A 23,705-nucleotide genomic window follows, 5' to 3' on the forward strand; every position below is an offset into this window, starting at 1 on the left:
TTATCCTGTCTGTTACCTAGACTTACGGAATGCTGTTTCCTTTTTCGGATGTCTTCACTCAACTTTGTCTGTTTTTTCGCCACGTATCCTTCATAGTCTGTTCCGGCTGAGCGAACTAACGGAAATTCTCCATGCCGAAGGTCGAATCACGGAACAGGATAAACTACGTGTCACAGAATTCATCCGTTCAACTCCGGCGCCTGCAGTGAGTGAGCTAATACATGCACAGCAGTCCACAACACTGTGGACCAGTGAGCATGTTGGTCGTTGGCTTGTTCGCTGGGCTGGGCCATTTGATGCAAACGTTTNTGCTCAGCTCAGCGAACAAGCCAACGACCACCATCTACGATACCTGAGATACCAACATTTTCCTCTGTAGAAAAACAGTGAGCGTATTATATTTGCTCTTAGTTCTTTCGATAACCGATTTGTGTTTAGTACCTTGTGAATCACTTTGTAATGGACATAAGACCAAGCTGCCAATCCTGCGTACTCACGCAACCAAATAATGAAAAAAAACAGGCGTGCGTAATTAAGTGGTCAGACTCAAAATGATAAATATCAATCACTCTCAGTAAACAACACATGTAACAAGGAATCCCTCTGCATGTTTGGTACCTGAAGTCTCGTCGGAATAGTTTCTCTTTCCATTAAATCAGTATGTCACGGTAAGATTATTGCATGTGGTACTTAGGAGAGTATCTACAACAAAGGACGATGAAAAAGTGGATCAAATGGCTATTCATTTCAGAGCAGAGTGAAGATCGAACAACCAAGGTGCACATTGGAGGTTCTTGTCTGCGCGTGTGGACGCGATAAAAAACAGTTCAGCTCTAACACTCTTTAGGTGCCTGGTTGCCATGTCACCCGAGGGAGACAAGAGGCCTAAACTAACGCCAGGTTGTCCAACCCTAAACGGGAGATCCTAGGGTTGGGTTCGAACCACTTATCTTCGGGTCAGGTAATCTCACACCATAGCCACTGGCTTTTCTCGAGCTCCTGAGCACGTACGAGAATACATGCAACAGACCAACTTCAGAACTGAATGATCATCAGACAATAATCACATTGTGTATTCTTGTCTGTGCGAGTGCAAATGCGTGCATCTGGACAGCGGTGAAAACTATTACAATAAAAATGTGGTAAAGTTTACAGCACAAATTAGCACTCGGTTTGAAAACCAACGGAAAGGCTATAGTCTGTTCCCGTTTGACAAACTAGCTTTCCTCGTAGTTTTCACATTACATAATAGATGTTTATGGGAAATACAAGGAACTGAAGTGCGTTTGTTGTAGCTCATTCTGTCCATAGCGTTGCTCCTTCGAATAAGCGATGTACAATCCAAGAGAGGGTGGTGGAATTCCTTGTACTAGTTGCAGTTACAGGTTTAGTACCTGTCGTTGAACCCCAACAACAGCCAGCCAGCCGACAGATGGCGCACCAGTAGACATTTTCTGCAGTTATCGTTTTTAATCCTCGAAAAGCTAGCAGCTTGACGTCTGTCACTAGTTGTCACGATGTATCTCACAGTGGCAGTACTCACTGCACTGGCATCGTCAGTGCGCACTGACGATGTCTCCTCGACTGGGGACGAAACGTTTGCAAGCCAATTACCAAGCTCGGTGGACAGATCAACTGCCATCCGATCAACCACCCATATATTTGTGTTTTTACCGGAAGTTTCTATATAACATTTCCTGGCCGAGAATTAAAGGCAGTATTCGATGTCATTCGCTCTTGTTTAGGAAATAAAGCCCTAATCAAAGGCTCACAGGATTCCTGCGTGGTTTTACGTTAATCTTCTGATTGGTACTTTTGAAGCCCTGTCTTTGGTATCACCTTTATCGACTAAAACCCTTCACAGAGAAACTAAGCACGGAAATTTTCACTTGCTTTGCCTTTTATCCTTTACTTGGTGCTTCGATTTATGTGTCCAAGTTACTTCACTAGTAATTTGTAGGGTTCCGCCGGATGCCTTTTGAATAGTGTATTTTCTTGAAAATGGGGTAGGTAAGCGAGTCTTTAATTCACGCTGTTTGGGAGATTAGTGCAGTATCAGAGGATATGCTAAGTTTTAGGTGGACACGCAAACCTATGGTTTCAAGCTCCCCCTATTTGCCTTTTGATACCTAAGCAATTCTGAACGTTGCAATAATCGCCTCTGAGCAACGCAAAGATGTGGCATTGGACGTCCACCAAGGTTCTGTTGTCTTACTGTGATCGGCAACTTTCTTCTTTTTGACTTTTCCTGTCACTTTTTGCGTAAGCGGTTTGTCTAGATGCCGTTGCCGACGAACTACCAGCAAATGGTAAGCGGTTTCGAATTTATTGGTGCATCTTCTTGGGCGCGTTTCCTCTATTAACTGCACCATAAGTAATGGTAGATGCGGACTACCGTATCACTGGTGTGACAATCTAAAGAATACTACCTGGTGTCTGCTCAGTTTCGTTCATTGTGATTGTCCGGGTATCTGTATTTTGAGTCGACTTCAGGCACTTAACATATACCCCCCCATTTGAACTGATCGTCAGTCAAACTGTCAAGTTTGAGAAGTTTACACTCACGGTTGACACCACCGGCATAAGCGACCTTGTAATTGTTGTTATTATCAGTCATCCTCAAGCGTAGATAGCAAACAATCAGGGTTGCTCACCGCGAGCTTTATGGGCTCCTTGTAGTTCAAGTTTCTGGATACTTTTACAAGTCAGTAGTCATGAATCCTTTATATTTTGCTGTACCAAGCTTTAGCATAAGCTGCCTAACCCTCTTGTCACCCATTTCGTGCTACCACCTTCGCACGAACTAGATCTTCTTATTATTCTGAAACCAGAGTTCAAACGTCACACCAGCATCAGCATCAAAACGAAACTCACTTTCTTCCCGATGGGAGTCACCCGTTTTGTTCAAGTTGCCTGAATGGAAAATTTTGTGCTAGCGTTCTGGCAAGTTTCACCTGAAATTACTCAACTAGGTTTTGCTTATGCTGGATATATGCGTGCTCCAATTAAGCCGCTATTCTTGCCCCTCGAGTGTTAAAGTTATCATTGTCATACCTAATGTAGCAGGTCTTTTGGCTGGTCGAAGTTGCGGGATACCGGTCGCCGATCCCGTGTAGTACGCTAATGTACACGTCCGTGCCCGCCGGTGATAACGGAGAACCGCTGTGGGGATCCGCACGTTGTTGAATGCTGTTGATTAGGCATGGGAAGAATATCGATGGATATCAATTAGACAGGAGGTCCATCCAAAGTCGCCTAAATTCTGCTTCACTCACCCCCGTCCTCTGACTAGTTACATTCGTTTGACCCGCTTCGGCTGTCTTCATTATCGATCATCAGTATCTGGTTGGACGATGCCCTGAAGGACTATCCAGATGCGATCCGTCTCGAGGGCTGATTTCCACAAACAGATATCTGTACTATCTTGAATATATGAGTGTCCGTATTTCGATTTTGTTGTTCGGTACTAAATAAAATCACTTCCGTCATTATTGCCTGGGGCCCTCGGTTCTGGATTGCATTTGTATGACCCAGACTTGATACTCATGGGCCTCTTGATATCGCTCTCTTGTCTTCGTCTTGTTCCACCGGCGAAGACGTAAAGGATGATCATCTGTATTCTCTCACTTCTCAAGGATCATGCTCCTCATCTATCCGATGTCACATATTTAGCTGCGAAGCAACCTTCCTTGGAGCAGTTAGTAGCCCAAAAATCCTCACGTCTCTGTGTTGCGATAGACACTGTGGATCCGGAACAACTGTTGAAATTGGCGGATCAAGTTGGGCCGAAGGTGTGCGCAATCAAGTTACATCTGGACATGTTGCATTTCGACAACAACGTGGAACGTATCATCACTGGGTTGCGTCGACTTGCTGTCCAGCATGGATTTCTCATTGTTGAAGATCGGTAAGTCTATCTTATTGACATATGTGCTGTACATTGGGCACTCTTCTGTTCACAATGCTCTTTTAAGTTAACGATGTCATACAAGCATCCGGGCCTAATAAACCACTTCAGATTCTGCAATCTGAAGGCGTTTCAGCTGGGCAGTTTTCTGTTGCAAATCACTCGTTGAAGCATCGTAACGAAGACAGCGATTATGGTTACCATTCACTTCTGTTAAGAGACAGGCGGTGTGTCACCCATTGTGCGGCGGTATCTCAGCTCTCACCCAACCACTACACAGGTTTTTTCAGGCTCACAACTTAACTGCGATTCAGGTCGCATTCTGGCCGGCGTGACTCAGTGGCGTTACTGTCAGGATTCATCTTTGGTTGCCATTAGCTGCCCAACTTTTGTATTCTTTACCTGCTTGTGAATCGATGCTTTTCTCGCCAGACCCAAAACGAATGTAATCAGGGGACCATTGTATACCTCGTCTTGAACAACCACTCCGTCCTCGCAAACTTCTTTCATTTACTTTTAGAAAGTTGGCGGACATTGGGCAAACAGTGATGCACCAGTTGAAAGGCGGCGTCTACAAAATTTCAACGTGGTGTGATCTGGTCACTGTTCATTGTCTTGCTGGTCCGGGAGTGTTCCAAACTTTGCGTCAAATCAACGAGGAAATCGCAGAGCACGGACATAATCGGGAGTTTAGGGCGCTACTAGTCGCTCAAATGAGCTCTCAGGTAAGGGTTGTGCAAGGTAATAACTTGCGTATGCACCTCACTTATTTCTAATCGATAGAACACAGCCTAATAGCCATTGTTGGCCAGCGCACGCACGCTCTTTGACCAATACTTTTTGATACTTTTGTATACCGTACGCCTTCTTGGTGGGTTCTTCGAGAAACAACAAAGATACGCACTGAGCTATTCCAATCCTACGAAATGGCATCTTAACAGACTTTAGAAGCTCGAGAAGAGTACAATTTGACGTGCTTTTTTCAGGAAAACGAAGTCACTCAAACTTTAATTGTGAAAGTCCCATTGAACTGCAGACATATCTATAGAAATACACTAAGACTCCATCTTCCGGACAGTATACAGGTGCTCTATAACCAGGTATGTTTACTTAAAATGTAGGTTAGTGTAGTGCGTAAGTTGTTTATGAAAATTCGGATGCTTTTGCGACGGTTCTAACTGTATGTATGTCTCCCTTATACCTCGTGCTACTATGTACCCCACGGTGCATACCGTGGGGTCACTTTACACCTATGACCTTGATAACATATGTTGCATATTTTCTTGTGATGATGCATGCCCGCTGCATGTCCCCTCTGCAATTTAGATCTCAACTTTGGCTTCAAACTCCACTCTCCACCTAATCTAGATAGCTAAACAACTCAACGCTGGCTTCCTCATGGCTCTCACAATCAAAGCTAGAATTGTATGGATGCTCCATTAGCCAACCGCATACCTAGGCTGTTCATTGGACTTGTCGTATGCCGAAAACTCTAAGCTTGCATGTGGATCTTCTCTTTGCTGTTGTGTGTGATATAGTGGACGCGTCGCCTAATTGATGATTCCCAGTTACCTCGTCGTTACCAGGATGTTATCTGCTAACCACATGGGCGGTAGCAACTTCCTTATTTATGCTTCGAAATTCGTTCCGAAAGGCACCGGTTCGTTCAACCTGTGTATGCCTCTCCGCAACTGAAAGTCAATTGATGAATTGCATGTGCGGGAATGATATGCCACACTTTTGGGCTTACACAAAAACACGGGCCATCTGCAGAGAACTCAGCAGCCGGAGAACTAACATTTAGGGCGGATTTGTATGTTCGGGTTACGTAGTTGGCAATGTGATCGCACAGTTAGTTTTGTTAAGCTATGCTAATTATGTCAGAGGTCGTGTTCGGTTTATTGTGGAAGGTGATGAACCTGTTTAGATGACCGCTTGTGACCAGTATCTGGTTCTGCCATAGTCACTTGTGCTAAGCTTCTCTCGCTGTGACGTAGTATATAAGCACTAGACGGGAAGCTACTGGAGTGTATTTATTAGCCACTCCATGTAGCTTGACGGTGGCTGTTGCTTCGCAATGTCTCTTTCGCACGTCGAGTCATTAGAACATCTAGGAAGATTAAACTTTCATTCGATCCGTGTTACTGACAAATCAGGGCAAATATTATTTACGAGGTCGAAAAACAGTAGGTCAGAAGTAGGACAGATTGAGTTGAGTGAAAAAATCATCCAGCTCTAACATCCTCTCGGTGCCTAGCTGCCATGCCACTCGAAGGAAGCATGAGGGCTGGGATACTGCCAGGTTGCTCAAGCCTAGACAGGGGAAGTTGAGAGGCAGAGGTCGGGTTCGCATCACGGACCTTCCGGCCAATAAATTCACGCCCTAACCACTGAGAGCCCGAAGGAGAGATGAATTAGGCTTTCGAATGAATGAGAAACCGCACCTTTTGCGGTAGTTAGACGTTTAAATAGAACACCGAAACATAACTACGGAGCTTGCATTGGCGAGCTGCATAAAATTTCACCACTGTGGATTGACCGCGTCACAAGGACATGGATTCAGGAAGCTGTGGCGTACTCTCAGTTATCTCAAACTGTCAACGGGACGTCAAATGTGTACTTCAAATAAAATGTCTATTACAGTGACCGTGTTGTATATAAGTATTAGGTCCTTTTATAGGAACAAGAAAACACTAAAGTTTGAAGTAGTTTTCCTCGTGAGTTTCCATAACTGATGCAGGTGGCGATAAACAACTTCTCATCATGCCTGAAGCCCTGAAGCAGGAACTTCCTGATGCGTTAATTCAACTGTTGAGCATATTCGCTTTGAGTCACAGAAATGTGATCTTGTCGGAAAGTGGTTGGCGTGTTGAAATGCTAGCTTATTATTATTATTATTAATTATTATTATTATTTACTATTATTATTATTATTATATCATGTCCCGTAACCGTCTATCCTAGTTTTATGTTGAAGGCTAATATGCGGGCTTGGGAAGTCAAGTCAGAGGCATTTTGTTCTTCTAGCAATAGAATTAACTCACCTGTCCGTATCTGCGCTAAGGGCTTACATGCAACGTCGTATCCAGCTTAGCCTAAACCGTTCATAACGCTCCTACTATACGTAGGCATACAGTGATCTAAGAACTGTTAACCGGCAAATTCAATTAGCTTGCCAATCACTCACAATTTACCCTAATTTGGGTGTAGGTCCTTAGCCTGATCAGATCCTCGCGTTAAGTAGTCCGACAAAATGGAGGAACCAATGTTAAATGACCACTTAATTTGAGTCCACTTATCTCGTCTGTCTATCCTAGTTTTATGTTGAAGGCTAATATGCGGGCTTGGGAAGTCAAGTCAGAGGCATTTTGTTCTTCTAGCAATAGAATTAACTCACCTGTCCGTATCTGCGCTAAGGGCTTACATGCAACGTCGTATCCAGCTTAGCCTAAACCGTTCATAACGCTCCTACTATACGTAGGCATACAGTGATCTAAGAACTGTTAACCGGCAAATTCAATTAGCTTGCCAATCACTCACAATTTACCCTAATTTGGGTGTAGGTCCTTAGCCTGATCAGATCCTCGCGTTAAGTAGTCCGACAAAATGGAGGAACCAATGTTAAATGACCACTTAATTTGAGTCCACTTATCTTGGGCTAGTGATTTAGCGACAGTGAACGAACGAGGGGGATATGGAGTGCCTCCGTAATTTTGATGGCGATATAAGTGTATCATGAATGTATATCACGTCGGTGCCATTCTCCATGGACTTTCCCTCATCGTTCGTCAACACTCAAGGAGTTTGAAGATGAATCTCCCTTATCAGTAGGCATAGCGTGGACAACATTCTTCCCACTTATTTTTTAGCATTGGGCTTTTCGTACGAAATACGAGCATCCTACCATCGATCCATTGCCCGATCATCTATCAGCAAGCAAGAACCTGTCTTTCAGTCAGTTGATTTTTCTATAATCACATAGTGTCTTCTCCAGAGAAATTTAGTTTACTGCATGCATTCCTAAGGGCGTAAAAACGCACATTATGAAGGGCAGCTACTCCGAAAAATTAAATGTCTCATGTCTTTCGTTAAATATCGTTCATCGAACCGCCTACAGATCGCAAGTAAGCACGCTCTGATTGGTCATAATATCGGCCATTCCGGATCAAACTGCTTATTTCATCGCCTCTGGGTCAGGATGGGAGTCTGTCTCCAGTCAGATCCACTCCTAGACAGGGGACTTCACTTATAATGCGAAGAAACTTCGTAATCTCACGGCGTCATGCCGGACTCAACCAGTGTTAGAAGGGCCACACGTACGGGTGAGCTTTTGGGCTAAACTTTTACCACTATATTACGTTCATTTTATACAAAACTCTGCGTGGGTTACTGCAGCAGTTCTTCTCGGGGTCTTGACTATAATCCATGCCTCCATAGGAGTCTTGTCATGGGTGGTGGAAAATGACAACATTCAGAGCTATTCGTTTTTGTGCCACCTAGACTACATAAGCTTATGATATCTTTCGGGCTTTGTAACCCTTTTTCTTGTCGCACTCATTTCTTTCTAGGGTAACCTCTTGGACGCTTCTTACAGTCGAAATTGTTTAGCAATGTGTCAAGAATATACGGACATACTGGCTGGTTTCGTATGTCAGCACCCTCTACCCGGTTCAGAGGCCCTATTCGCTGCTAACCGTTCCCTTTTCTACTGGGTGCCAGGTAGGTGCTTTCTTTAACCATACTGTTTTGCGGCCTGTATATTTGTGGCGCCGCGGGAGGTTCTGCTGTGGTTATGTACTATGGGGAATCCTTCAGCCAATATTGAATGGTTAAACGAACAAATAACCCAATAACTCCAACAAATACGCCGTATTCTGATGTTATGGGGAATCTGAAAATTTCGCTAGATTGAGTCATGCAGGCCGAAAAGCACCGTACAGCCATTTCACCCTTGTTTGGAATGATCAGCGGATCGCATCTCACGAAACCCTTGGGAGATTCGAATCCGCCTGAAAGCGCAAAGTTTAGCCAGCAGTGGGATTAGTTCGCACTTACCCGTCATACTACCGTTAACAACTCATGAGGAAGTATACTGCGCTTATGATGTCGATGATTTCAAACAAAGGTGAAACGACTGTACAATGGACTTCGGCTTTTCGGTACAGGGTGACGTAACTTTCATAACAAGATCATATATGTTGTACAACGGTTAGCTGATTTACAGTGCTCGGCTTTACTCCGGTTCATGAAGTGGATATAGAGACAGCTGCATTCGTCCTATGAATCCGTCGCTCAAGATAGCTCAGCGGTTAAGGCGCGAAGCTGCCAACCGGTAGGTCCACTGTTCGAGCCCAACCCTGGCGTTTTGCACAACTGGATGATTTGTATCATTCACCTCCCATACATCTGAGTCACTCCATTTATTCCAGACCCCCTTCGCTTAGGCTGAATGGGTTGGTGAACTGACTTCCTCCTTACAGTGTGGTGTTTTTTTTTATGTGGACACATTATTTTGAACACTTTCCCCCAACGCACTTACCTTACATTCTGCCTTTTGTAGGTGTGCACGTGGACGCCACTGGTGATCAGCTGAGTCAAAGCTACAACAGTCCTGCGGAAATATTGAAGAGGTTCGCTACCTCTGGTTCGGAGAATGTGATCCTGATTGTTGGAAGAGGCATCACTGAAGCCAGTGAACCGGTCGAGGCTGCTGAACGATACAGACGGTCCTCCATGGTGCCAGCTTAATTCTGATGCAGATTATTGCCACATCGGCATTTTGTATTTGTTGTGCAATTCATTGGACGTTTGGAACTGCCTAGTCAGTGTTCGCACAATCAAGACCAGTGTCCGCGCGAAAACAATATAGATTTCCGATTACCGCTGATTTCTAAGATCATTGTGGGAGGAAGTGGCGTTCAAGAACCGGGGGCTCTGGTAGTATTATTATCCTCAATGACCGACCTGAAAATAAGCGCCATTTGTTGAGCAGAGCTGTGGGTGGAAGTGAGGTACACACTCACACCGACGCTACTGGAAGCCGGTTACTTAACCAGAACTCTGTTTCCAAGAAAGGGTTCTGTTGGCCTGCGAGGTATTCCCGTTGCCCGACGGAGTCTGATTGTGATGTGGTCAGTTTGACTGGGTGAACCCTGGGCACAATCGGTTCGTCAGTGACATATTGACCCCTGCGCCCTTCCCTTTTGCACGTGGAGTGACCTAGTCATGCGTGGTTTCTGACTAGTTTCATATACATTTTTAATGTATTAGCCAATATGACCAATGAGAGAAAACAGGCTTCGTCCTGTCCAGTGGGCATCCTCGGTCGCTTGAAGCAATCTAGAGACTGATGCGTTCTAAAGGAACTTTAAAAGCAACTGAAGCATGACACAAAACTAGCGGAGAGAATTACTTTTTTCAAATCAGTGTTGCGAGCGAAATCAGCTCCCTAAGCGAATTCTGTGCAGAAGGCATCTGAAGGCACATGAACTTGGCTGCAACACAGGAAACGGGTGTGACACTATCGATTCTGAACTGGAGCGCGAACTAGCTCAGAGCATAGACAAATCAGGGGCCTTCTCAGTGTCCGAACATCTTGACTTCAAGGCGTACGTTCGTCTTATCGTTTACAGAAGAGACGCTAGGAAGCAAATTACCACCCACCATGTGACAAGATGCGCGAAGTTCTCCACCAGTCCAAGGTTCGGGTCGCCACGCCTCACAGAGATAGGACAAACTAAAAGGACGGTAGCTTAATGACGAGGAATAAAGGAAGGGACACAACATTGTCATTAGTTACGTGAAATAGGCATCATCATCACCATCGACTGCATGACATCAGTGTTCAGCACTGGTGCTTCTCTGCCGAACACCTACATCAGTGTTCAGCACTGATGCTTCTCTGCCGCACACCCATGATTCATTTGTAAGCTTTATCGTGAAGAAAAGGATGTGGATGGGACTTAGTGCCAGCTTACTACAATCATTTCGAGGTGCCTACACCTCCAGAACTCATTCAGGCAATCTGGATAGAAACCGACAAGAACGACACTGACATCGATTAGCAGTCGTATCTCACAGGGACTCCAACCAGACAAAGTGGGGATCATGCGGTCACCATTCTGCAAGGCGAGTAGCACCAAAAGCACCCAAACCTCTCGTAATCTCCTTCATACCCCTCTTTCAAGTCAGGGGTTGGCTACCTCTCTGCTTCCGCCACTCTGAATTGGGCACGGGAAACAGCATTCTCTTCGGCAGACGAGGGTTAGGTATGCGCAACATGTCCCAACCAACTCACCTGGTGCTGGACACATTCTTCGATGGAAGTACCCGTTACACAACCGAAAACCCGCTTTCTAATTGTTTCGTTATGGATACGCCGACACCAACCCACACGAGCTATGGTTCTGAGACAACGATAACCGAATACCTGAAGATGTCTCAGTTCCACTGCTCGAACAGGCTAAGTCTCAGCCATACAACAATATGGCTCCACTGTAGCCTGCTACACACGTAATCTGAGATCCAGGGATACACCACTTTGATGCCAGAGGTATCTCAAATTAGCAAACGCGACCCCGGCCTTGCAAATTCGTGTACTGACCCCAACCGTTGCACTAAAATCAGAACTAATACTTGGCAATGAACTCAGAATATTCTCCGCTGGCATTCACGCACCCGTAGGTGAAGTGCGACGAAAATGTTCGATCCATCTCTGCAGGAGATACGTCGATACAACGCAGCGCAGTTGATCGTTGCTTTTAGACCATAATTGTTGACCTATGTGTGACGGTGTTCAAGAGGTAAAAATATGACCAGTGCATCCAACATCCGTACGGGACACTGCTGGGTTTTGAGGGTTCCGCCTCTAGCGAGTGCTAGTCTTTCTGGAATTCTTGAAGCTCGGAGAAATGAAGTCCAGCCAGTTTAGCCCACGGGATCATTAGGATGCTCAGGTCAGACTACCACGTCAAGGCGGCAGATTCTTGTAGCGCACAATTTTTAGTTAGGCTTGGGCTTCGGAATTTCGATGACTTTGTAATTAGGCCCTACACTTGTTTTAGTCCTCAGCATCCAATTTGGGAGTATTTTGCCGGAAGTGGGCATGTAAGAACGAGTCAATGCTGGGCTGTTTGTGCTACCGATATCTCAACCATGAGCCAATGTTAAAACAGCGGTCGACAAAGGGAGTCTGGTGTTTGCAGGTGACGATCAAATCTTACAGCTCAAACCTGATAGAAGAGTTGGATACTCAGCACCTTGGGACATGGGTCAGGCAACTGGCACTACGCATAATAAATAATATTCGTCCAGCTGTGACACCCAATGCCTGGCTGCCATGCCACCAGAAGGAAGCGCGACGGCCGAAATACTTCCAGGTTATCCAAGTCTGGACAGGAACAATCGGGGTGCAGATGTTAGTTTAGAACCTTTGAACTACATCTCATGTATTTGCACTTCGTAACCTCCCCACGACGGCTAAATCTATTCCGCGAACTGCATAGCTCATTTCGGAGGATGTATCTGTTAAATATCTATAGTCTGCCTAGCGTAACGGAAGTACACTTCACTGACACATTATTTGGTACATCATCATCGACAACATAACATCAGTGTTTAACACCGATACTTCGCTGCCGTATAACCATGAAGAACGAAGGGAGCGAAAGCAGTAGCCTGTTTTCGTTTACCGCTGTATGCAGCGGGCAAGGCGACCCGGCTGATGGCATCATGAGACGGCCGATGTGGCATGAGTTTATTTGTAGCAGTTCATGTCATGCTTGTACGCGGGCTGGGATACTGTCAGGGCGCCCAAACCTAGACAGGAGGACGATTAGTTTCCTCAACCAAAACATTTGGATCAAAAGCCTAGCCGCAAAGCGGCGGTGTTTGGCGGGAAATGCAAGTGCATTGCCATTTCTACGGAACAAGTCGCCACATGTTCCAGCTCCCAACCTGGAGGACCAGGAGACTGAGCTCATCAGACCTCTAACCATTGACCAGCCTGGTATGAGACACTGAGTATCGCGAGGAAGTGCCTCCAGTATAGCTCAATGGGTCGTTGAGGTGCGCAAACCGTCAACCACGGTAAGGTCCAGTCTTTTCATTACGATTATCTGGTATAGAGTGCCTTTGATTAGGCTTACCTTCAAATATGATGGACCATTATAAGGGGACGGGTACATGAGGTGTCTAAACTCCCCAAATCATCCTAAGCCACCATTCGTGCCATTTTATCTTCGCCATTGGCACTGCATTCTTCTCAAAACACAAACATTGCTCATCGAGTTCCCTTGGCGCACAAGCGTGTTGCTTGGGTGCGCACAGTCGCACTGACGAGTTGTATGCGTACCTAGTCGGGTAAAACCATTCGATGTTTGTGGTTCATGGCCAGCGGGTGCATTAGCATAGCTAACTTGTGCGAAGCGCTCTCAGCCATAAGCGCATTCATAAGCATGATTCCTACCGTGAGTGAAACAACTGTATATATTGAGCGTGCGATTGGTGCTGTCGAGACACAAGACACCTGATCAGCGGTACCCTTAATTCCGGTTGGAAATCTCTAAATGACCCTCAGTGAATAAACTATTGATAAAAGCAGTTTCCAGAGTTAGCAAACCAGGTCAATGAAACTAGTACCAACTAACTGAGAAGAATTGTTATAATATCGAAGGAAACACCACCGATAAAACACGGTCAATATGATAAGTACGTCTGACACGGTGAACTGAGGTTGAAAGAAAACGGTCAGTGGATCGAACGTAGTGAGTTGGGTTAGGTCATGTATGCGGCTGCGTTGTTGCAGCCCACGGACGACAGATATATTGTGTCAATGGAGTCAATGCATTGAAAGCAGATGAGCGTGCATAGACCTTATTTGTGACGATGATAACGAAAGCTTGACAACCGCGGGGCTCGACTCATCATGGCGGGGTAGAATTAGTCGTGACACAAGTTTATCCGTTTCAGACGGCTCTGCGGGGGTGAGAATTTCCTGCAGACGTGACGACGGAAAACTAGTAAAGTCACCACGGATAAAGCCCTGTGGTAGTTCCACTTTCATCGCTTCGTTGGCTTTACGCTGCAGCTGAAACGGAAACGCAATTGAAAAATTCAGGTAAATACTGAGTGTACGTTTTTATCGCATTGTGACGACCACAGTAATTCGGACATGGTTTCGCATTTTGGATGGAGGAATAACATTAAAAGCAATAACAATATAAATAAAACTGTCTACAAACCAAGCAGACCAATTTTCGGCCACAAGACCAACGGTATATATAAACGATTTGTGCGCGTGCACACTCAGCAGATATCCACCAGTTGCAACGACCTAATCCTTAACGTAGTATTGGATGTTATACCCTAAGTGAAACCAATACACGCGCACAAGTATTAAAAATACGGTGCGCGACCAAACTATACAATTGACCTTGTATTTTACAATATTTATGGTCCCATGCCGCTAAATGAAGTAAAATCGGTAGATAGGTGAAGGTGGCGGCCAGAGAAGAGGTTTGTAGGTTAGCGGATATTACTGAAATCAAATAATTTGCAAAAAAACTGAACGAGTGATAGTATACCTCTTGTTGTTGGCATCTTTTGAAGTGTCTGGACAATACCTTGGTCAATGTTTTCAAATTCCCGTTCTGAATTCATAGATGTTAGTATTTACGTTCGCATGGTGAACTGAAATATTCCATAAATCCCAATAAGATCGAAAGCCAGCCACTCTAATACACCGATATCAGGGAACAGAAGCCGGCTCCTTCTGGGATAAGATCTGTGTAGCCCTCTGCCCCCTTGTCGAAGCATCCCCCATGCAGGTATGGATGCGTCTTGTTTGTTCGACAGAATATCGATGTATTCTCGTCACAAAATTGGTTAACGATAAACAAGTGAAAGACAAGAGCGCATAAAAATGGCCTTTACCTGAAGAACAAGTGAAATCAGGTCCCAAGCTTTAGATGGCCCAAGTGGTTAGAGCGCGAATTTACTGACCGGAAGGTCCATGTTTCGAATCCGACCTCCGCCTCTCAACTTTCCCTGTCTACGCCTGGGCAACCTGGCAGTATCCCAGCCCTCGTGCTTCCTTCGGGTGACATGGCAGCTAGGCACTGGAAGGGTGCTACAGCTGAATGCTTTCCTTTCTTTCCAAGCTTTAGATTTAGTGAGGTAACGATTCAAAACGGAAAAACTGAATTTTTTGAGAGCACACCTAATTTGACCGCAATATATCGCTGATGAGAGACATAAGTACAGGGGATGTGATATGCTATTGGATAAACGTGAATTTAACTGCACATGGGCATAAAAGTGAGCAGTTAACATGCGATATGGGAGCAATGGAAATGGAGACTTGTACGGGAAACTGGTGAAAGGTATTGTTTGAGGAAACAAGCAGGCCAAAAAAACATAACAGGGGCAGTTCAGGAAAGAGTACACAAAATTGCACATAAAATCGTAAGGAGAACTAAGGTGGCACAAGTCCCTCATAGATTGGCGAGGTTGAAAAATCCGTATTAATTTGAGCAGTTCAGATAAGGTAGTCCCACGATACTTGCAGCAGCCACTGTAGGGAACACATAAAGTANTAAAGTAAATTACTCGTCAATGAGGATAAAATAAATTTGTTGACGATTGCAGGAGACTTGAGTTTCCACCAAGATGATCGGCATTGAATCTGACGCTTGTGAGCACAGCACACATCAGATATGCTGCATAGTTGAACACTGTTGGCACTTTCCTGGTAAACATACTGGTAACACACGTTATTGTTTACTGTGAAGCCAGAGGGATTACTGTTTGCCTTGCTTCGGAAAAAAACTGCAGGATACCCATTAGCTTCCCTTATATTGGTAACACTTCCAATCTGCAGAGATGCCTTACGGTTTTTCTAGATAGTTTCAATTGCTTTTCGATTGCACGTTCTCTAAGACTCGTGTCATGGAAGACTGAGACCTCTTCTGTGTCAGACAGTTGATGACTTCGTAAAATGTTGCTCGTGAACCGGACTTTAACGGGCAGAGTGACCGTGCAACATAGGCGGCCGTTTGTCATAATTCAACTGCGGGGTTTGTGGATTGGCTGATCGGACCGAATGAGCAGTGAACCGCTTTGTGAACTAGTGATCGTAAAATTCCGTTGCGGTAGTTTCTACGTCGTTTTACGCCTACACACTTTCCTCCGAGTCAAGTAAGCTAAGATGTTCATTAGTAAAAACTCACGACGTCTGAGGCTAGCGCCGCCCAGGCATAGTCAGTTGGCCTTACATACAGATTTAAGAGCCAGTTGTTCTTGTTATTTCGAGCTCCAGCTAAATCATGGCGGTTGCCGAGGTGAGAATATTCTGAGCTCAAACGGTTGATTTATGCCTTCTGACCCCAGACTGATGAAATAACATTGGGTCCTGGAGCTCGTCGAAGAGGTTGTAAAAGTTGAGCTCAAAATTCATCCCTGAATGTTTCAGAGCTGTGATTAGTGGGCACGTAGGCCAACCCTCACATTGGGTGCAAGTTATTCTGGCACGTTTCGGATCTACTTGTTATACAGTCAAGTAATCAGAACAACTTAATTGATATTTCGTTTAATTTGTTGTCCACCGAGAATTCAGACTAAGCTAAAATCATACAGGTGGGTTCTGGGAAACAATTAATATCCACTATGAGATAATTCAAGCTGTCGGGGAATAAGAACAATCCGAGACATTAGCATGAATTGGTTTCGGGAGTTGAGCAAGGTAGAGAGAGAGAGATCAAGGGGTATGTAGATTGGCGACCGTACATACTTTCCCCAGTGGTTATAAAAGCAGAGTGTGGATTAAAAGGAAGCGTTGATTTAGTCAACTTTCGGGAGAACGAACGGTGCCGCTTTAGAATTGCACGGTCATTTCTGTGAAAGTATGATAAGTCCAGTTTGTCCAGATCAGAGAAGGGGTTGACTTTGGGTTTCCCCCAGAACCTTTATTCGACAATCTGACGCGCAAGGCAGAGGGGTAACACACAAATTTTGCGACCCACTGATGTGAGGTCCGGTCCAGGCGTCGTTCGAGTGGAGGCATATTTAGCAGGAAATATGATGGACCCGTGGATTACATAAGGAAACCACATTCAGAGGCGATAAGAAACCTATTGTCTCACGAAGCGCCGCCAAACTGGTTCGGCTAACCGTAATAACCACCTATGAGCATGAGTTGCGATTTTGATTCGTTCTGATCATGAGGACAGGGCGGTCATCGAATCTGTAACCAGGCAGACCCGGGTCTCGGTATCTTTTATGGAGTTCACCGTGGTCACCTGACCGAGGTAACTCAATGACCAGCCATCTTCTTCTTAGTTCACTGGGTAGTATTCCACAACCATGAGCTAAACTGATTGGTTTGTAAAAGCTGTTAGGAGGGAGCGTTTGGTCACTAAGTTAAGCATCAGAGAGAAGATTTTGGCGATTTTTTTTTCAAATTAGAGGTGCAATTCGCTCGGCCACAACTCACCTGTTCCAGTTCATCCTTTAATTGAACAAGATAGGCTGTTTGCTTAAGTAACTGGCTGGTAGCACTAGGTGTTGACGAAGAAGGAGCTGTGGTCGATGGGACTTGCTCAGAACTGTCGCCGGCACCAGACGAGGGAGAGGTCAGTTTGGCACCAACGGGTTGAGGAAGAAGCACCACTTTTGGATGAGCCATTACTGAGTAGATTTGTTGCTGCAAATCTGACAACTGTTGCGATATTTTCCATAGGGAACTAGTTTTGGGTGGTGGAATATTTTCCGCATCCGAAGTGGTGACAGTGTCCCCGGTAATCCCATCCGGTGGCGCACGCCGACGTACCGGCGGTCGCTTCAAAGGCTTTAGACTCTGTAGCTGAAGCTGGAAATGTGGAAAATAAACGAGGCAGTGAAAACACGAGACCAATATATGCATCCCTGAGACAGAGACGCAGGAAGGCAAGAGCTACTACTATGTGAATGTGCGTAGGGTGAAAACCTAGTTCAGTTGGCTGGTCACGTTACTGACCGGTGAAGGTTGTTCAGGATACACACGCTGTCGATCAGGTAGAATGTCAAAACAAGCAACCTAACCAGCGTTTTCTATTTTGCTAATTCGTTTTTCGCTGCATACGATATGTGCCTGTACGGTCTCGCCGGATTATCGTGCAGTCAGCTCCCTGAGGGTCGGGCCTTCACGAGTTTCACGTTCAGTTACAGTGTAACTATGATGCGTTTTTATTATGTCCCTTCGTTTGTGAACCAATTGATAACACTACAACTGACGAAGCCGAGTTTCCAAATTTCTAAAGTATCCGAAATGGAGAACAAATAGGTTCTTGTACTGCTAATTCCTATAGGTCACCAAGTGGTACGTTTTTGGAAGTATGTCATTCATGCAGGAGGTCCGATACCACATTTTCTGCGCGTTCCAAAGGTGATTGTCAGGAGGTTTAACCATTGGCACAAGTGAAATGAGTAAGCTTGTTAAAAAGCAACCGAAATCTCGTTATGAACTCAGTCCTATACTATTGGCAAGTCAGGTGAAACCAAGGTAGAATCAGTTACTGGAGCACCAAACACTACCTCTGTCGTTTGATCCAGTTTCCACAGTGAAAAGAAACAAGCAAGATCATAATAAACGAGGGATTCAGGTGGATTCGAATGAGTCTCCACTCAGAACTAAACTGGTATGGAAATGACAATATTTGGCGGAAAAGAATTGTACACATTTGTCAGAAATACCGAGCCCGTAAGCAAGCCAGGGGCTGTTTTGTTTAAACACGTACCTACCACAGTGAATCCAGTGGGTACAGTGTGGGCGATGACAACGGAAAAGTCGGATTACAACACCTCATTAGACTACGCTGTGTTTCGACTTGAAAATCCATGCCATACATAACATGTTGCCCAATCTTTTTTAACACTATCCGAGGCGCATTCGGCCCGGAATAAGAAAAATCCGAAAGCAATAGGGGAATAACTCCGAAAGGCTGTTGCTGAGAGATGTATGTTGAGGCCGCAAACCTTATCTAAATAGACCGTGAGAAAAGGCAATGCAGTAACTGCGGACCAAAGCTTTCAAACAGGAAAAAATGTGCCACAACTCACTTTCATCTTTTCACCTCGCAGTCGAGAATTTTCAGCCATCATACCACGCAGCGCCTCCCTCAGGGCATCAATCTGTCCAGCAAGCCAATGAATAGTGTTAATATGTGGCTAAAATCAAGCAGATTGCGTGCAACTATGCAACACAGGGCATGAACATATCACGCATACAACCCCTATTCGAATATTCCGCCAAGATCAAATAAAACTTCAATTGTACTCATATAAACACTCGTTAGTAGTACGTGCACTGCACGATGATGGATGTTTAAGCTTCAACAGTGGGCTTTATCAAGATTGAACGCAAACACGTTAGTAATTGAGTGATATGTGAGGTGACAAGAGCAATATGAACGAAAGAACCATCATTATATATGAACACAGCCAAACGGTAGATTGTGATTCGCATAGGAAACACGAGCTTGAGATGTCACGAGAGAGAGAGAGAGAGAGCGGAGCCAAGGGTGTTCCGGTCAGGAGCTTGAGGTTTTTTGTGCTACGTCAAATTGCTGGGCGTAAATACCTTCCTTCCGATAAGACGGGGTATTGGATACCTATTCCACGACTGCTGCCAGTAAAAATTAGAGGACTAACCAACCACTTTGCGCAAAAAGGAATGAATCGGCAGTGTCGTAACCTAGTTTAAAGGATCTAGAAGTTTGTTGTGACGGGAAGAAAACTCTTCAGAAGTTTACTGCGCTAGCTTCTTAACCGCACTCAGGCTTCTATTTGACTAGCAGCTGCCAGTATCCAGGCGGTGGCGGGACTCGGATGAGCGCAGAGGAACTAGGCCAAATATGTTGAAAAGCCAGGGTGCTCCGTGAATCACAGCAATCCTGTGGAAGGTTAGGAATGTTGAAGGGTTTGAAGGCTCCCGCGGGTTCCAATAGGGAATAGGCTAAAAAAGGAGCCAAGCATGACAGTTGGGGAGGGCTGTCACTGTATACTGTCTTAGTAAGAGTTGATCACACGATTGATCAGCCACACGTAGTTGAAGGATGCAATGGAGGTTGCGGGTAGGGAACCGTACTGGGATTCGGGGGACGCTCGCTGCTGATGAATGTCGACTAGGATAACGTTCTCACCCAAAACCATGGGTGCATTAAGGCATCCTCGACTTGGTTTGTGTTCGGCTAAACTTTATGAGAAGAAATCCGAAATGAAACCCCCGAAAGCTAACTGTTCACGGGACGTGAGAAAATTCCCGAGAACTTATTCTCCTATTCGTACGGTCACAAGCCTAAGATCGGACCTCGTCGCAGAAAAAACCAAACGGAAATAGCCCAAATGACATCCAAGAAGTAAAAAATGCAATAATAATAAAACCTTGTATGCAAGGAGGGACGAGAACCAGGGTCAATGTAAACCGTAATCAATGGAAGTGAAGCCAACCTAAGCGGAAAAGCTGATAAATACTGCACTGCTGGAATCATCATCTCATGAAACCACAAGGAGTTTCGAAACGGAGACTTCGGCCACGAGAGACAGTAGTGTGATTTACTCGCCACATATCTCTCAATTACGTTATCACGTGCTGACTGGCTCCTTGATTGATAGCTTCTCAGATGGAGTTTCACCTGTAATTTAACTGGCGTTTATGCTAGGGACAACACGCTTTGATAAGTGAATGGACAGTGCGCGGAGATAGTGCGAATAAACGTCAAGACGCACTTCGCTTCTTTCCAGTCTCAACATCATACGACAGTTTTCAAGAGCTACACAACAAAGTGAGTACACGTAAGCTGATGCATGGTGCAGCGGAGCAACATTCCGCAGTCCCGAGTCACAACTATGCAAGATAGACACGCACCTTCACTCAGAAGAAAAGTTGACAAAATCATACCGTCCCATCGATATTATATGGAACAACCACGAGAGCTTTAATCCTGTGTGGATGCAAAAGCCTACGCAGGAGCAGTCGGCTTGCAGAGATGAGCTTTGTTAAGGATCTGGTGCCTTGGTATCCGCGTCACACCGAGCTCATAGGTACCGGAGAGTTCTCCAGTGACGGTTTTGAGTCACTGCATCACAGTTTGAGAATTCGTTTGTGCTAGAAAGTAAATTTAAAGATGACCAAAGAGCGCGGAACGAACTAAGTGTCACCAGAGTGTGAGAATAATTCATGAGCACAGTGATCGGGTTCCTGAACCACAGGTTTACAGTAGAAGAGCCGAGTTCTTAATGTGAGGAGAGCGGAAAGATATTTTCATGACAGCACACTAGTGGTAAGGCTGTTGAGAGCTATTCGACAACTCACTACCGGTTGCGTCCTTGTTGAGCTCAATTTCTACCAACCCTATGTTTACCTTGAACACCTAACCATACGCAACTGGTGAAATATATGCAATTACAAATTGCGAATGTGTTAACCCGTATAGGCTAACCCATTTATTAAGTGATACAACAGGTATAGCGTATCCGATAGTTAAAGGCTGAAGCGTGTATGCGTGTGCACGAGGTCACAAACGTACCTCAGTTAACATGAATGCCGAATCTCTTCCCAGCCCACGAGAGCTAGGTGTACTTGGGGTGGCCTGCGGTTGTGTCCCCTTCTGGACGTCCGAAGAACCAGGTGAAGGCGACTGACGAGAACCAGGCGAACCTATGAGAAGAATGAGCAATCAAGCGATTCTATACACATCAGCCAAGTAGGGAAATTAAATGGATACATGCGGCGGGAGTTTGCCAATGCAATGAACCCTGATGACTGGATTTCCAAGGCCTAACAGATAATCCTTTTGACGATGAGCACCTCACAATCCAATTAGATGGTGAACGGAAAGATCTCCAACAAAAGTTACATATCCACGGTGTAAATGGATACAATTTTCTCTTTGTGGAATAATACTTTGACGGTTTCGCGAGTTTCACAAAACGAACATGGTAATTCTCTCTATGGTCCTCTGTTCAGTAGGACAGTACTCTAAAATATGACTGAATTTTCACTTGGAACGGCACTTTGCCGCCGGGTCCCTCGCCATCAATGTATCATTGTACACTCAGTGCATAATAACATTCGGTTATAAAACACAGCATTCCGTAACTTACCCGAAGCTATTGGCATCTTGATTAGACCTTCCAGGAGAGCCTTTTTACTCAAAGATTTCAACTTTTCTTTTAATTCTGCCTTCTCTTGTTCCAACGCTTCTAAATCGGCCTGCAACGCATCGACCGTTTGTTCGTGTTCACTGATCAGTACAAAGGAAACAGTGTTGCAATTGATTAAGTACTGGTGAATGGTATATATCGCTGTATCATTCACACAAGTAAAACGACAGTGGAAGAATGTACAACCATAACAAATGATCAGACAACCAACGCAATGTCATGTGATATGGGTATCCCTGGTCAAAAGTTGAGTGGCACTGTAATCTGCCAAATCATTACCAACAGCCGGAAACTACCATCCACAGATTGAGTCCCACTTCTCCCCGGCACACGTGAGATGCGCGTTACCGATAGGGTTCGGTGGAAATAAAACAGGTATGGTGTGGTTCTCAGTACTTGAGCATAGACTAACTTCGCTCGTTAGGAAGAAATGCACGATTGGAGTCCCCTGAGAATTCACAAAACGTTGAATGGTTAAATACAACCAACTTGTAGATCCGTCGAAACCCCTCATCAGAGAACAATCAGCACTCTGGGACATTCATCGGCTCCTACGAGCTAATATTCAGAATCAAGACCACCACACTGAACAGGATAAGGAACACCACATACAACTCCGTGAGACCGAACATTCAACTCGAAAAGAGACGGTACTATTGACTGGCAGATTTTCGCGACCTCATACATCCCACCATTTCTCCTCATTCGTGAATTTGCGAGCGAATAAGTTCAGGTTGCTAATGCGCGGCTGCTATGTGACATTTTTACCAATTTTTGAAGACGGGCTAAAAACCGAGGAAATTCGTCTATGGCCATTGTTCAGAGGTACGACCATAATTCTTGCGGGAATTTCGATGATAAGCTTATGGGCGCTGAAGAATGTCTCAAAATGCGGAGTTCTCTTTACAGAGGGATGTTAGCGAATCAACAATCTGAGACAGAATTGAGTCGCCACCATCTTCCCCTAGCGGGTTATTTCAACGGCGGGCTACAGATACCAAACCAAATGAACTCATGAGAGAAGTATGGCATCAGAGGGTACCGAGAGCTGATGGTGGACGCTGAATGGGAAAGGGGAACGTAGCATGTTGTATGGTATACGTAGCGACAAGAAGAGACGTGTTCGGTCTGTTTATGACCAACTATAATGACTGCAAAAAACGAAAACACGGGCGCTCACTGTTCCTGACGCTTCTGTTGAGCTTCCATTTGTTCTAGCCGTTGCTCCAAACGACTAACTTTCTCCTCATTACCCTTTCCTGCGTTTTCCAAACGCTTTTCAGCCAAACCCAGGCGGACAGACATCTCACTCAGCTCGTTGGCACGTGACTTTATGGTCATCTGCAGTTCTCGAACCTCTTCTTCTTTGATTTCAAGTTTGGCACGGCAACCCTCAAGGTCAGCCTGAGCTTGCTTATAGGCGATTGCGCGCAGGGTGTATGGTTCTTGGGGCTGATTCGGAAAGATGAAGACAGCGATTCATTTGGGGATTGAAAACATCCAAAAACATAAGTCAAGCACGATGGTGGACGCTGAATGGGAAAGGGGAACGTAGCATGTTGTATGGTATACGTAGCAACAAGAAAAGACGTGTTCGGTCT

General features: G+C 45.1%; 2 protein-coding genes across 2 annotated transcripts in view; one reads left to right on the forward strand and one right to left on the reverse strand.

Moving 5' to 3' along the window:
* T265_08191 (hypothetical protein) overlaps positions 1–15,150 on the forward strand; it is a gene marked incomplete at both ends in the record, with an annotated part of 51,860 nt that extends 36,710 nt beyond the window's left edge. The window contains 6 exons of the mRNA XM_009173920.1: positions 97–205; positions 3,636–3,907; positions 4,428–4,632; positions 8,475–8,625; positions 10,412–10,514; positions 14,868–15,150. Of these exons, the coding sequence (XP_009172184.1) occupies positions 97–205; positions 3,636–3,907; positions 4,428–4,632; positions 8,475–8,625; positions 10,412–10,514; positions 14,868–15,150 (1,123 nt within the window). The remainder of the gene's footprint in view (positions 1–96; positions 206–3,635; positions 3,908–4,427; positions 4,633–8,474; positions 8,626–10,411; positions 10,515–14,867) is intronic.
* T265_08193 (hypothetical protein) overlaps positions 13,504–23,705 on the reverse strand; it is a gene marked incomplete at both ends in the record, with an annotated part of 36,149 nt that continues 25,947 nt past the window's right edge. Inside the window, 6 exons of the mRNA XM_009173922.1 lie at positions 13,504–13,993; positions 17,396–17,770; positions 19,000–19,071; positions 21,468–21,598; positions 22,045–22,184; positions 23,285–23,556. Of these exons, the coding sequence (XP_009172186.1) occupies positions 13,745–13,993; positions 17,396–17,770; positions 19,000–19,071; positions 21,468–21,598; positions 22,045–22,184; positions 23,285–23,556 (1,239 nt within the window). The remainder of the gene's footprint in view (positions 13,994–17,395; positions 17,771–18,999; positions 19,072–21,467; positions 21,599–22,044; positions 22,185–23,284; positions 23,557–23,705) is intronic.

This window comes from Opisthorchis viverrini (genome assembly GCF_000715545.1).
Source record: "Opisthorchis viverrini unplaced genomic scaffold opera_v5_206, whole genome shotgun sequence".
NCBI lineage: Eukaryota > Metazoa > Platyhelminthes > Trematoda > Opisthorchiida > Opisthorchiidae > Opisthorchis > Opisthorchis viverrini.